The sequence below is a fragment of the Manis javanica genome, chromosome 14, assembly GCF_040802235.1.
Source record: "Manis javanica isolate MJ-LG chromosome 14, MJ_LKY, whole genome shotgun sequence".
Taxonomy (NCBI): Eukaryota; Metazoa; Chordata; class Mammalia; order Pholidota; family Manidae; genus Manis; species Manis javanica.
The window spans coordinates 2,310,118-2,324,294 of record NC_133169.1 but is presented as its reverse complement, the minus strand read 5'-3'; the positions used below and the strand labels follow the sequence as shown (position 1 = coordinate 2,324,294).

Here is a 14,177-nt window from a genome sequence, read left to right as displayed (position 1 = left end):
CCTCTTTTGCATGGAGCCAGTGTCCATTCATTCATCCAACAGGTAATTACCAAATTTGAAACTGGCACTCACTGTAGAACTTTGACCAAGACAGAGTGGAACGTGTCCCCATTAAGCTTAAGTTTTGCGGGAGGATCAGGAACACAAACAGACAGTGATGCAGGGATCCTCGCGATGACAGGAACAGCACAGGCACCAGGAGAGAATAGGAAGCGTGTCTCTCCCAGTTGGTAGGGGACTGGGCCGCCAGAACCATCTTCCTGGAGGAAGTCTAAACTGAGAACCGAGAGATGAGTCAGAGTTAGCTTTGTGCAAAGCAAGGAATGTGTTCCAGGCAGAGGAAAGAGCTCATTCAAGGACCTGAAAGCAGCTGGAGTGTAGAACACCCGGTGTCTTCTGTTAAGAAGAGGCCAGGGAGGTAAGCATGGCCACGTCCGGAAAGGGTATGAGTTACATGTTTTGGGATCATGGCCTGTGGAGTGAAACAGAGATGGTGGGGTGAGCGGTGAGTCAAGGCTGGAAGCAGGGACAGCAAGGAGATGTGGGGATGAACCAGGTCGCTGTCCCCTTAACCCAGGCAAAGGATGGCAGTGACAATATGGGTGGGAGGTTGTGGGGAGTGACGTCAAGGATATTTCAGAGCTGAAGCTGTAGCGCCTGCGGTAGAGATGAAGGAGGAAGGGTGACTCCCTGTTCTCAGTCATGAACAAGTGGATGGATAGGGAGACCATCACAAGAGGGAAAGAGAAACTGATGGGTTAGGACATAGGTTTTTAGTAGATTTTTGCAAATGTGTACTTTGCCAGGGTTGAAAATGAGCATTGTTTCCACATAATTCTTTGCCTGCTATCCGTGCAAAAAAAATAAAGGGATGGGTGGTGGGTGGCTCTTTGGTATTATTCTTTCTTATAACCTGTTTCACTTTATTGCTGTGGAATCACTGGAGATGCTCATTTTAAGGCCATGTGAGTAACTTTCAGCTTTGGACAAGCTCCTGTTCAATCCCAGATACCAATTCATGTTAATAAATGCCTTTAGTGACAGAACCACAACACCACTTACCATTACTGACGAGATCCTAGAAGAAATTGTGATATGAAATTACTTCATGAAAACATACCTTTAATTCTGTAAATACACCCCACTTTCTTTCCAGAAGAAATTGGTTATTTTTTATTTTAAGGATAAGAAAAGATAAAGGATTATCTAGACCACGGGCTGTCTGAAATTTAGATAGGAATTAAGACACTTCCAATTCTGAATAAAGATTACTCTTATATTTTTTTCGTCTAAAATTCTTTTCTTCCCAGAAGATATTAGCTAGATTTCCCACTCTCTTTTTCTGCCTCATCTTCTCCCATTTCCCTGTTTATCTGTGGGTACGTGTGTGCGTGTGCGTGTGTGTGTCTCTTTCTGCGCTTCCATGGCAGTCTCTTTGTCCATGTCTCCACTAAGTATTTTTCTGAGGGACTGCTGCTTTCTCTGTACTAATACATGTGTCTGATTTTTTTTCTTGAAAGTCTGTATCCATCTGAATAGTTGGAAGCTTTCAGCTGTAAGAAATAAATCATACTCAAATAGATTAAACAAACCATAAGGAAATTTATTATTTCACATAACAAGCAGTCTGGGGATAGTCCCTCCAAAGTTGATTAATTCAGTGCTTCAACAAAGTCATTGGGTTCCTTGTTCAATAAACAAATGAATATTTATTGATATTTTTGTGCCTGGCCTTGATTTAGGTACATGGGATACACACTGACAAAAAAAAGAAACAAAAATCTCTGTCCTCATGGAGCTTACATGCCGACTCTTCCAAGCTTTGCCTCGTGGTAGCAAGATGGTTGCTGCAGTTCCAGGCATCAAATCAGGTAGGACAACACCCTATATTTACAGGGCATCTCTTCCAATGTGTTTCTTTATTAGAAAGGATAAAGATTTCCCCTTGTATCTCATTGGCCAAAATTTCTTCACTTATTTCTTTCTAAAGCAATTACTTTAGGCAAATGGAGTGGTATTTCCACAATTAGTTTATGCTGTTCAGAATTTACCTTTTTATGGAAGCTTAAAAAAGCACTGACATGAGGCACCCAAGACCTGGGGTGCTTGCAGTCATAGATACAGTTTTCTAAACTCTTTGGGTCATTCTAGTTCATTCAACAGCCAGAGTTGAAGCTGGTGCTCAGATGCTCTGCATGACACATTTTAGGGTTGAGGGGTTGAGAAGGTTTGAGTTTCCTTGTAGACCTGCTTAATTTCATTCCTGAACCTGGGATATCCCTCAGAAGGAGCAGGCCCATCTGTTGAGGCCTCCAGACTATCCTCTTTGGCACTGGTGGCTAGACCAGTGTCCTAGCAGGGCTACCCCCTGTGCCACCCCAGGAAATCCCCGATGGCCCTCCTCTCAGCTGCGGACACCCAGCCCTTGCTCAGGGTACCTGGCCGAATACAGTCCCCAGCAGTTTGTCCAGCCTTCCCTCAGTCCTATTTGGTTCTTTGTTTTCTTCTTTTTAAAATTAAATCTCTCCTCCAAAATCATAAAAATATATGTGTTTATTTGTGTAAAAATACACGTGCAACCGCGGAAACAGCACAAGGACGCCTGCACAAAGAAAGAGTCGGATGATCTTTCCCTGCCACCTCCATCACCCTTCCTTCCAGGAGACCAGGCCCCTTCTGCTCACTGTCTCTCTCCATCACCAGTGTCAGCAGGCCCCTGGCCCACCCTGGGGGTCTCTGTGGGGGGAGTGGGGAGGAACAGGGGGGATGGGCAGGGGGTCAGTCAGAATCAAAGAAATGGGAGGGCTTAATTCATACCCCACCATCTTTTCTCTTAACTCTTCAGTTCAAAATAATTTTAAACTTTGAGAAAAGTTGTAGGATTAGCATGATGAATTCCCATATATCTTCCATCCATGGATTCTTGACAGTTTTGCTAACGATCCTAACAATTTCTTTTTTTTCCCCAGCTTTATTAAGCTGTAATTGACACATAATATGGTAAGCTGCTTAGCGGGCACATCGTGCTGGTTCCGTAGATGTGCCCGTGGCGATTCCTGTGATATTCCGAAGAGTCCGGGAGCTGGCCCGAGCCACACGTGGGCCCCCGTCTCATAGGGCTGGTCCCCTCTGACCTGGAACGCTTCCTCGGCCTTCCCTTGACCTTCCTCACATTGACTTTCTTAGAGGTTACAGAGCAGACGCGTTGAGGAATGTCCTCCTCTGCGGCTTGTCCAGCGTTTCCTCATGCTCAGATTCAGGTTATACACACTTTTGGCCAGAATATCACAGGAGTGAGGGTGTGTTCTTCCCATCGCATCCCATCCGGTGGCGTGTGATGTCAATTTGTCCATCGCTGGTGGTGTTTGCTGTTGACCCCATCACTATGGTGCCTGTTGGGTTTATTCTCTGTAAAGTTACTTTTTCCTCCTTTGTAATTAGTGAGTAACCTATAGGGAGATGCTTTGAAATTATATAAAATTCCATTCCTCATCCCAATTTTATCTATGATATTTAACATCCAATAATTTTTCTGACCTGAAATTATTATAACTGTGATGGTTACCATACATCAATTCTCTTCTAAAAATTTTTTTTACATTTGCCCATTGTGCTGTAAGAGCTTTCTCTTCTCCCCCTTATTTATTCACATTTTTGCTTATGTCAGTTTACACTCATGAACTCCTATTTTAGGGTTATACTCCTTAGCTATCATTATTATTTTGATCCTATGTTATCCCAGTATTGCCAGTGGGAGCTCCTGTGCGTGGGCTTCTGTGTTCTTTTAACATCTCCAAGTCGTTCACTGAGCACTTCCATATTTTCTGGCACAAAAAGATGCTCCAGGCTTATCTTGTTCTTTATCTGCCCCAGCTCTGTAAGCATCAGTCATTTTCTCTAAGGACCTCGGTCCCTTTAGTGCAGAATGGTAGTTAGAAGCCAAGATACGGGTTTTGTATGCACTGATTGCCACTGGGCTGTCACTATCCCCAGACCTCTCAGTGTATCAAACTACGACATCTGTGCATAGGTACACACACACATCTGTGTCTACCTTTCTCTGTCTATAGTTTGAAAGCTGTGACTTCACACCAGGACCTCCTGTTCCGGTGCAGTGCCGTGGAGGTCACTCTAGCCCCCTGTGTTTGTACCTTCCTCCCCATCAGTGAGAAACCTGCGCCCATTGGTTTCATCCATTTCCCTGTGTAGCCACTGGCCCGATCCCGGCAGTGCCTGTCAAAGCCTCCCTCACGAGGTGCCACAGCCTCCACACTCCCTGAGGCTCCACGGCTGCCCCGCTTGGGGCTGCCCCATGCTGATATGGGCACGGTCTCCGCTGCCCAGGCTGCATCTCTGGTTGCTCCTTGTTCTTCATTCTGACCTTTATTTACTGCTTGCCTGGTTCAGACTACCAGGGTGTGTGGCGAGGGGGGCCTGAGGGAGAGCAAAGGAAGTGGAAGTGGGTCCCAGCACCACAGAGAGGGAGGAGAGCCACCCCCTCAGAACCACTCCCCCTTCCGCTTGGCCTGTCAGTTCCTCGCGGCCCACAGAGCAGCGAGTCACATCCCAGGTGACCCAGCAAAAGCAGGCTGTTCACCAGCAGCATCATCTCTGTTCTGACACCTGGGGATCTTCTGGAGGGGCAGGAGCAGAGATCGCACCCCCACACCGACTCACCCCTGCTGAAGCTGAGCTGTGGGCTTTCCCTCCCTCCACCCTTCTCTCCTCATTTTCTGTCCTCCTCTGATGAGGTCTTGGTCTAAGGCCAGAAGAGCTCTGGACCAGCATCCCAGCCTGAAGGTTTTGAAACCCAGGGACATGGCAGAGGCTGAGCTTGTGTGCATTGCTGGCAGAGGGTCCCAGCCTGAGCAGGGCGTGGGGAGCAGCTGCAAGTCCCTAACAGCTTCCTTCGGGTGGGCACTTCTGCCCTCCTGCTTGTGAAGCCAAAAACCTGTGCTGGGGCAGCCCCACTCTGAGCAGAAGGGACTAAATGGAAGCAGAAGGGAAAGGCCGCACAAGTCAGGGCCCAGAGGCTGCTCCTGCCTGCACTTTGGCGAAGGACTGGGAACTGTCACAAGCACAGGCATATTCATCCCAAGGCCCCAGGGCACTTCCACCGCTGTCAGCTCAGCCCTTGAGTCCTCACCTCCGCTGGGTGGCTGGAACAGGAGGGGGCTCATTCCCCTTCACCAGGCCCCAGAATGCCCAGCTCTACGCAGAAGAAATCCTGGGTCCCTATTCATTTGAGCTTGTACCCATGGCTAAGCATGTCAAAATAGCTTCCCAGTTCAGAATGTCTGCTAAACTGTGTAGGGGAGGAAATGAGGATCAGAGAGGTTAAGTGATGTGCCTAAGGAAACACAGCTAGAAAGTAGAGCTGCAATTTAACCCTTCAGGTGTCTCTGAAATCAAGGGTCTTGGCCCTATTCTCAGCTGAGTTAAATGAACTAGCAAACACTGGCATTTGGACTTAGAAAGTCAGGCCGTAGCAGGTTCTGTGACAGGAAGGAGGCCCTATTTCTAAGACGGGCGCCAAAGCAGGAATCTCCATTGGGGGAGGGGGGTGTTGGGATGAGGGGCAGAGTCAGGGCCGTCCTTCACAGCCTGAGTGAATTCTCTGCTGGTTTCCTTTCCCGGTTTCCCCATACAGCTCCTTCATGCGGCTTCACTGCCCAGCCCAATGTCCACCTCTGAGACGGCGCGGGCTTTCCCAGGGCCAGCTGGGTCTGGGGGGAGCGGTGGGGAATGGGAACACTCCAGAATGACGCAGAGGCACCCCTTCCAGCCAGTCCCCCGCACACACAGGTCTTCTCTGAAGGTGTTTCACGTCTTGCTCCCTGCCGTTGGGACAGCGATCCCGAGAGGCACGTAGGGCTGGTGGCAGCCGGGCAGGAACCTGCTGCAGATTCCAGTTCCTGGGTGCTGTCGGAGCAGCCTCCCTGCGAGGGGGCGAGGGCGGCCCTGGGGGAGAGTGGCTATGTGGGCCTTACGGGAATCTGATGTTCAGGATTCGCACCTTATTCCAGGTAACAGGAACAGGGGAAAGGGCCTTCAGCAAGCCGCTTGTGGAAGCCAAAAGTTCCAGAAAAATCAAATACGTCAATCAAATTAAGAAAGAGGAAAAGGTTTACTGCATCCAACAGGCAGCTTGGAAAACTTAGCTTTGATTCCCCGTTTTTCTCCTCCTGCTGATACACGGATGAGAGATGACCAGATTGATGGGTAGTGGATTCTTGAGGACGCGAGACCGGGAGGTGCGCTGGGCGCTGCAGGCTGGGTCCCAACCGCTGCCCTTCTGGGTCCCTGGAGGCCGCAGAGCGGCGGCCGTGGAGAGTCACCGCTCGCCCACCGGGCTGCGGGCAACCGGGAGGCAGGGGGCAGTTAGGGGCAGAGGGCAGGGCGAGGGGCAGTAAGGGGGAGCGGAAGCGAAGGGACTAGAAAAGAAAGCAGATAAACTGAACGAAAGGCCAACGTTGACTTTGGGCGCGAGAGAAAGAGAGACGGCAAACGGAAGGCGGGGGTCGGGAAGGACGGAGACCGCGGTGAAGGGCAGGGTCCGGAGAAACCGCTCCGACGAGGGGCGCGCGGTGCCATCCCCTTGTTTGGGCAGATGCCTGGATCGGGGCCCGCCTGCTCGCGTCCGGCCCTGGGAGGGGACAGTGTCTGTTTAGATCTGTGTCTAAATTTAACCCTGGTCGCCGGGCTCCTGCCCCTCCTCCATCCTCCCCTCCCCCCACAGCCCGCCCCCGCCGCCGCCCCGAGCGGAGACCGGCCCAGCCCAGCCGCGCGCAGCCCGACCTCCCGGGCGCAGAACGGGGCGCGCAGAGCCCGACCGCCGGGGCGCAGAGCGGGGCGCGCAGCGCGACCTCCTGGGCGCAGAACGGGGCGCGCAGCCAGACCGCCGGGGCGCAGAGCGGGGCCGGCACCCGAGGACATGGAGGTACGGGGCGCGGGGACTCGGGCGCGCGCGGGAGGGCTGGACCCGGCCAGCTCTGGGGGACGGCGCGCCGCCGGGGACCCCTTGGGCGGCAGGAAGGGACCTCCTGTCGAGCGGGGAGACCACCCTGGGGGTCCAGGTGTCGGGGTAGGGGACAGACATGCTCCAGGAGCAAAGCTGGGCACAGCCAACTTGGTAACTAACGGCAAACGTGAGCGAAGCTCTCGGGAAGGCAGCAGCCGGCCGCGAAGGGGCGGCTGTGGCAAGGGAAGGAGCCGGCCCGAGAGGCCCTTGGCCGGGCTGCCGACTCCCGTGCCCGATGCCCCATCGCGTTGCAGGGTCCCGCCGCCGCTGCCCCCCAGCGCCTCTCCTGTCTGCCACATCTCCCCTCGGGGCTTTCTGAAAAGCTGCCTCGTGGCGCTCAGATGGCACTATTGATGGGGAAACTCCTGCTGCTGCCTGCCCTCTGAGACCAGGTGTTCGGGGTGCTGGCCCCATCTGTTGGGTGCGTGGCGGAGAGGCACCCCTCTTCGCCTGGGCCTTTCCTGGCGCTGCTCCAGCCCCCACAGGTCCAGGCCCCCACCCCCGTCCAGCAGGGCACTGGCTGGTGTGCCCCTGCGCCCTCCCCTCCCCACCCCCACATCCTGAGCTTCCCTAGATTGCCCCCCTGGACCCAGACCTGACATTTAGGCCTAGTCGGCCTCAGCAGGGCCCGGGTTTTTGGAAAGATGGAGAAAAAAGTTGCAAATGGTATCACGTAGCTTCTAGGGTGGTTTCCACCCGCCGGCCTCAGCCGCACTCGATGCACAGACAGTTCCGCTCCCTCCCCTGCTCTAGCTCGAGGCCCCGGGGCTCTTCTCAGCTTGGTGCTTCGTTTGACTTGTGAGGCTCCGTGACTCTGCAGGAGCAGCAGATCTTCGTGAGCAGGCGTCCTGCATTCAGGCATCCAGCCCAACCAGTTGTCTTTAAGGAACAGGGATCACCCTCAGGCAGGCTTAGAAAGTGTGGTGGGGCCCAGGCTGGACTGTCCACGGAAACATTTGCAAGTCAGGGAACAGGGCAGATGAGGGTGGGAAGTAACCTGGCAGGTGGTGCTCACGACTCTACCGGAAGATCAGACCCAGCGGGCACCAGGGTGGTCTGGGCGGTCCACAGCCTCAGGGCAGAGGAGGGAGCTGGCCCAGGAGACACCCGGCTTGTCAGGCTGGATGAAGGCTCCTGTTGAAGTTGTCTTGGAGGTGGGTCCCCTCCTCTGACAGAGCGCCAGTGCCTCAGGCCCTGGGTCAGAGGCTCGATATGAAGTAGGACTTGTCTGATGTCCTGCAGTAATGGGCGGGAAGATTAAGAGCAAAGCAAGTGTAGGCTTACAGGCAGGTTGCTGTTGGAGGGCCACGTGCAACTTGGCAGTTTCTTGTAGGGACGCAAGGAACTCTTTCCATTTTCTTCTCCCTCCATTGAGGAATGAACAGTGTGTGGTAGAGGCCCTGAAAATGTCACCTGAGCGACTTCCTGTGTGGTTTGGGGCATGAGAAGAGAAGGCCTCCAACTTACAGACTGAGCTGTGCAGGGCCCCACGATCAATGCTCCCAAGGTGGGGGTGGGGGGGCTGCCCAGGGTCGGGGGGCCGCCCACCAGCCGGGAAGCCTGTGGGTTCACCCAGAGTCTGCAGAGGGCCTCTGGATTTGCTGGTGGGCAGTGGCTGCTTCTGAAGTTTGTCAAAACCCCTGAAAAAGGACCACAACTGTTAGCCTCCTGAAGGAAGTCAAGAGGCTGGGGAAGTGACGGTTCTTAGCCCGGAAGTAAGCTTTTTGCAGTGGGACGTGATACGCGGGTGTAGGACTTGGAATTCTGAAAAAAGTGTCTGAGGAAAGCCCTCTCCTGAGACACAAGGGGACCGCCTGAGACACAAGGGGACTGCTCTATTTAGGGAGAAACTGGTTACATTACTTCCCAGTATTAGGAATTCAAAGCAGACCAGCAAGGCTTACTCAACATTCATTCTAGAATCCACTGACCTCCTAGAAGTCTTTGGGAAACCTTTTCCTTTTTAAAGTCATTGTTACCATTATCCAAACTATCAGTCATTAGTTCAGGCCTCATTAAGCCCTGGGGGACAAACAAGATGAAGATGCCTCCTAAAAGCTCACCATCCAGTAGTGGAAATGAGGCCTACTAGATTCTGTTGTGTGTATCATTATCAAATGTGCCAGCTCTACAGGAGTGGCTGCTGCAGAACAGAAGTTCTACAGTGTCTCAGTACTTGGAGGTGAGACTTGACAGAAACCTTGGTAGAAGTGTGGGTGGTGAGAACACAAAGGCACAAGGAATGGGCATGGGGAGAACATGCCAGCTGTGTTCAGGAAGTAGGCCAGCTTGGCTGGAGAGGAAGGCAGAGAAGCCGAGGAAAAAATGGAAGGTATAAGATAAAACCCACAGGGCCCCCAAGTAGAGTGGATGCTGGCCAAGCAGATGAGTATGAGCTGAAGTCCGAGCCCGTCAGAGGAAAGGGCTACTTTCTTCATACAAAGTCTCCTTGCCCAGCTGTGCCCTAAAGAGGTGCCTTTCTCAAATTCAGACAGAGGCTGGCTGCAGCCCTCAAAGGCCAGCAGGCCGGTGGCCCTGGATTCTGCTCCATGGACAGAGAGGAACCTGAGGGGTTTGGGTCGCATGGTGGCCATGATGGGGAAGGGGAAACTGCAGAAGTACTGGTCCTCAGGGTGAGCGAAGGGACCAGGCTGAGGTGCTTCCCTGGGTGTCCAGGCACATCCTGACTTCAGGAGAGAGTGAGAATAGGGACGAGGGAAGGGTAAAGACCATGTGTTGTGGGAGAAATAAAAAATGGCATCTGTGCTCCAGCTCGCCAGGGTGCCCAGCGGATTGGGGTCCAAGCACCGGGGAGATGGCCCTGCAGCCTCTACAGCTCTGTAAGCCTTCTGTCGGCAGGGCCTGCCCTGCTAGTCTTGAGGCCTCCAGAGACCAGCACAACGCCTGGAACACATTCATAGCATTTCTCAAGAAGAATTTGCCTGATAAATGGATTAACAGAAATAGGAAGCCCCTTCCCCTCTCGGTCCACGGCGCTCGTGTCTCTGCCCCGGAAAGCCTTCCCAGCTGCCCTTGGACTCCGCAAGCGCTCTCAGAGCCCTTTGTGCAAACTGAATGAGAGTCCCAGCGATTGTAACTGCCTGCCTACCGGGCCCTCTCCCTGGAAGTCCCCTTGAGGACAGAGGCCATATCTTAAAGATCTAAGGGCCTGATGGACACTCAATGCATTCTTGCTGAATGAGTAAATAAATGGTTGAAGATGGGAGAAAGATCAGATTTTTTAAAAAAGCAAGGTTTAGATATGTTGGTTTTGATTGTTCTAAGTAGAAATGTCCAGGGCTCCATGAGTAACACAGTCCTTCGTGATGCAGACATGTTTCTTCTCTAGGAGAGAGAATAGGCGAAGTTACTGCAGATGGGAGCCCAGAAGAGAGACGTGTACAGGAAAGAGAGCTGGAGACTTAGGACACCAAAATTAAATTCATATTCTTTGTTGCTAAAATATAAATTGTAAGCACTCTGGTATAGCCTGACAGCGCTCTTGAGTCCATGAGAATGGAATTTTACTACCACTGAACAGAGGCTGAATTTCTTAGACGGAGATCATGAAGGAGCTCTTTTCTCTGAGGCAACATACATCCTTGCCAGAGATTTTTATGCATCCATTTATTCAGTACTTATTGAGCATTTATTATGTTGTAGATCTTGTGTTTTAAATGTTACTTAAAAATTATTGGACTTCTGTGTCTATTCATCCTCACAGATGGTCAGTATTACTGATGTGAGAGAGAGAGAGAGAGAGAGGAGAGAGGTGGGGAGAGGCAGAGAATGTGTGTGGACCTACTATATATATATATATATATACACACACACACACACGCACACATGTGCATATACATATGTGTTCATTTTGTAATCTACTGTCTCACTGACATCTTTTTACTTCATTAAATATTTCCTGCCACAGTTTTACTAACAGCCCTTGTTGTTTCAGCCACCTTGTCACCGACCCATATGTTGGCTGCTGGCTGGAGCTTACAGGTCCTTGTTAGGACCTGCATGGCCTTTGGAAGCTGGAGTTTGGCTCAGTGAACTTGGGGGACATGCCTGTGTGCCCCCATGTTCCTTGCTGGCCCCCACACACTTTGTGGGACCCTCAAAGTCCACTGGCTTCCACTTAGCAGACACCTCCCATTCGCGGGCCTGCAGTGACAGCAGCCAGCCCAGAAGGGCCCAGGCCCTGTCACAGGAGGGGGTGAGTGTGCACTCCTGGGTGGGAGTCAGGTTTCAGAGCCTGGCCCACAGCGTGGCTCCCCGCAGCAAGGCCAGCCGGAGCCCGGCCAGCTCGGTGCCGTGGGAAATCTGAACACCGGCGGCTCAGCAGCCTGGTAATCTTATCAGGGCCCCAGGAGAACGCATTTTGGTTCCAGAGAAATCAGAGGCAGCCCTGCCTGCCTCCAGGGCTAGTTCCTGCTTTGCAGAGCCAGTCTGAGCTCCCCTCCTCACCTTACTGGATTCTGACCCCCTCAAAGCTCTGGGTGGGACGGAACAATGTCTAACTGCCCCTGCCGTGTTGTAAAGGAGAAGGCCAAGACACGGAGCCCCTGAGGCTGCTGGGACGCAGGCACACCGGACCTGTGGAAGCCCAGCAGCTGGCTTTGTTTCTCTCATTTGGGAAGTAGGTCAGCCTAAACCTTAAGAAGATCAGTTTCATCACAAAAGCAATATTACCTCATGTTCGGCCTTCAGGGTGTTATGTACACATTTTTATCTCTTGGTGCAAAAGATTACAATGATACCACCAACTCCCACTAAGGCGCGGCTGCCGCCATGACCACACTGGTCTGGGGCACTCTGGGAGGTCAGCTCCTGAATGGATCCGCCTGGGCCAGACCTGAGAGGATGCCGCCCTCCAGCTGGTCTTTGGGGCTGAGGGCTCCTTGTCTTTTTCCTTTTGGGCTGCTGGAATGTGTGCCTCCTGGGAACTGTGGAAAGTGACTGTAGGCCCCTGAGGTTCCCCTGTAACGTCTCACTTGGGTAAGTCAAATCCTGTTCCCAGGAGGCACCTCTAGCCGCTGCGATTGCAAGCCCGTAGCTTCCCAGGAGAGGTGAGGTGGGCGTGCAGGGCCTTTACCTCCATAAGAGACCCACCTGAGATGCATCAGAACCCATCCCTAATGGCTAGTATCAGGGCCCCCAGGCTGGAAGCACCAGGCAGCTCTGCACATTGGAGCTGGACATCATCTCCAGCCAAGGAACTAAGTGTCTGCATCATCAGATGTCCCCAGCCCTTCTTTTTGAACCTGCCCGCACCATATCAGGGCCGCCCTCCTGGCCCTGGGATAGCAAACACAGCTCTTTCTGAGGCTGAATCTTCTATAATTGATTGGTAACAATTCACAAGATGCCACACACTAGCTCTCAATTAGGTTCAGAAGACATGTATGGAGGCCCCCTTCCTGCCAGGCACCGGGGGTAAAAGATGAGCATGTCACCTGCCGGTCCTTGAGGAACTCAAGTCTGGTGGGGGGACAGAGGGGTTAGGCAAGCACCTAATGGGTGACAGCAGAACAGGGGTTGGAGCTCATGCGGACAGAGGAGAGGTGTTGCGTCCAGCCCAGAGCTCGGGGGGCCTTCCTGTTAGAGATCAGTTCTAAATTGAGTCTTGAGGGATGAGTAACAGTTGGCCAAGACCAGAAAATTGGGAAAAGCACTTGGTCAGAGGGAATCACAGCGCAAAGCTGGCGCTGGAACTGCGGTGGTCTGCGTGGGGACCTGGGGCAGTTCGCCCCTGGGAAATAAAGTAAGACAAAGATATTTGAAGTTGGGCACCTAAATGGAGATGCAGAGAAATGTAAGTTACAGTTCCTGCCATAAAAAGAACTCTCTTCTATTTGGGAAAACAAGATATATGCATAGGACGTGACAAAAAATGTCTTGATAAGCTGTCAGGTATGTAGAAGTCCAAAGTCAGCTTTGCCAATGGGAGCTAGCGAAAATGTGCTTCCTCTGCTGGGGGTCCCCCGACAGCGGGGGCTTTCCGCAGGCCTCCTGGCAGCCCTGGGGTGCACAGTCTGCAGGGGCGTTCAGCCCAGTGGTAAATGCACTCGCCTTGGGGCCTCCACCTCAGTGCTCTGGTCTGAGAAATCCGTTTGAAACAGGCTCCAGGCCCCAAGAGAATGCCTTTGGCCAAGCCCCCCAAGGGCCACCTCGAGTTCCTCTTGCGTTCTCTGATAGAAAGAGGCCTCTGGGAACAAGCACACTTACAAAAACTCCTCTTTCCACCCCTCTGTACCTCCAGCCCCACTCAGTCCTCCCGCTGGGATCACACATCCTGTGCATGCTCTGAAAAGCCAGCACTTCTTCCCTTTGCCCAAAGGCAGTGCAGGGACAGGCTGAGGCTGAGGGGGCTGAAGAGCAGCAGCTGGCCACGGGGTCAGCCCGGGCCAGGCCAGCAAAACAGTGCCACAGGGACAAGAGGCTGGGCCTTGTGGCCACTGTTACCCACCCCCTGTACCCACAACAGAGGCCACAGGGAATTGCACTTCGCAGTGTGCCGCAGAGGGCTCCGGGCCTGCCCAGGGCCTCCCCGCTAGATCCCCCACTGGCCATAGATCATTCCAAGAACGTGAACTAGATGGACAGTTCCCCCAGCCCGATGGCGCCCCTGCCTCTGAAATGGAAAATGAGAAGCCCGTTTCTGAGCCGCCATACAATGTCCGCGTGGGAGGAGTCGAAAGCTTGCCGTTGCGGTGATTGCTCCACTCGCTGACAGCCTACTGTACACGGACATTTTGCTTGAGTTTATCTTCCTTATCCTCATGAAGTTCTGTTATAACTGTTTTCTAGATGAGGAAGCTGAGGCTTCAATACGGTTATTGCGCAAGGTCTGAAAGATGATTACCAGGAGAGCTGACATGTGAAGCCACCGTTGGGTGGAATCCCACAGTGCCCGCCCTGGAGGAGCTTGGGCTGCCCCACAGTGCCTGTGTGGGCTCGCCGGTGACCACAGGCCCCTTGACCCGGCCAGGTCTCCTCTGGCTCGGGGCCAGGCCACGGTAGAGGCCGGCGGCTCAAAACTTGGGGCTTTTAAGGGCTGGCACAGATTCACCCTGGAACCTCACCCACCCACACATCTGAAAAACTTCTCCAAGGCTCCAGTTGTGTCTCTGGTGAAACTAGTGCCAATGTCTAT

The 14,177-nt window shown here is 52.9% G+C and overlaps 1 protein-coding gene across 5 annotated transcripts in view; it reads left to right on the top strand.

The window, feature by feature from the left end:
* Positions 1–6,750: 6,750 nt before the first annotated feature.
* Positions 6,751–14,177, top strand: part of RCSD1 (RCSD domain containing 1) — a 59,724-nt gene continuing 52,297 nt past the window's right edge. For 2 of the 5 annotated variants that reach the window (XM_073222161.1, XM_073222159.1), the window contains exon 1: positions 6,759–6,940. In XM_073222161.1, coding sequence (XP_073078262.1) covers positions 6,935–6,940 — 6 coding nt within the window. In that variant the 5' untranslated portion in view covers positions 6,759–6,934. Of the gene's footprint in view, positions 6,941–14,177 lie in introns of all 5 variants that reach the window. The other 3 variants (XM_037023798.2, XM_037023799.2, XM_073222160.1) reach the window with 3 other exon arrangements.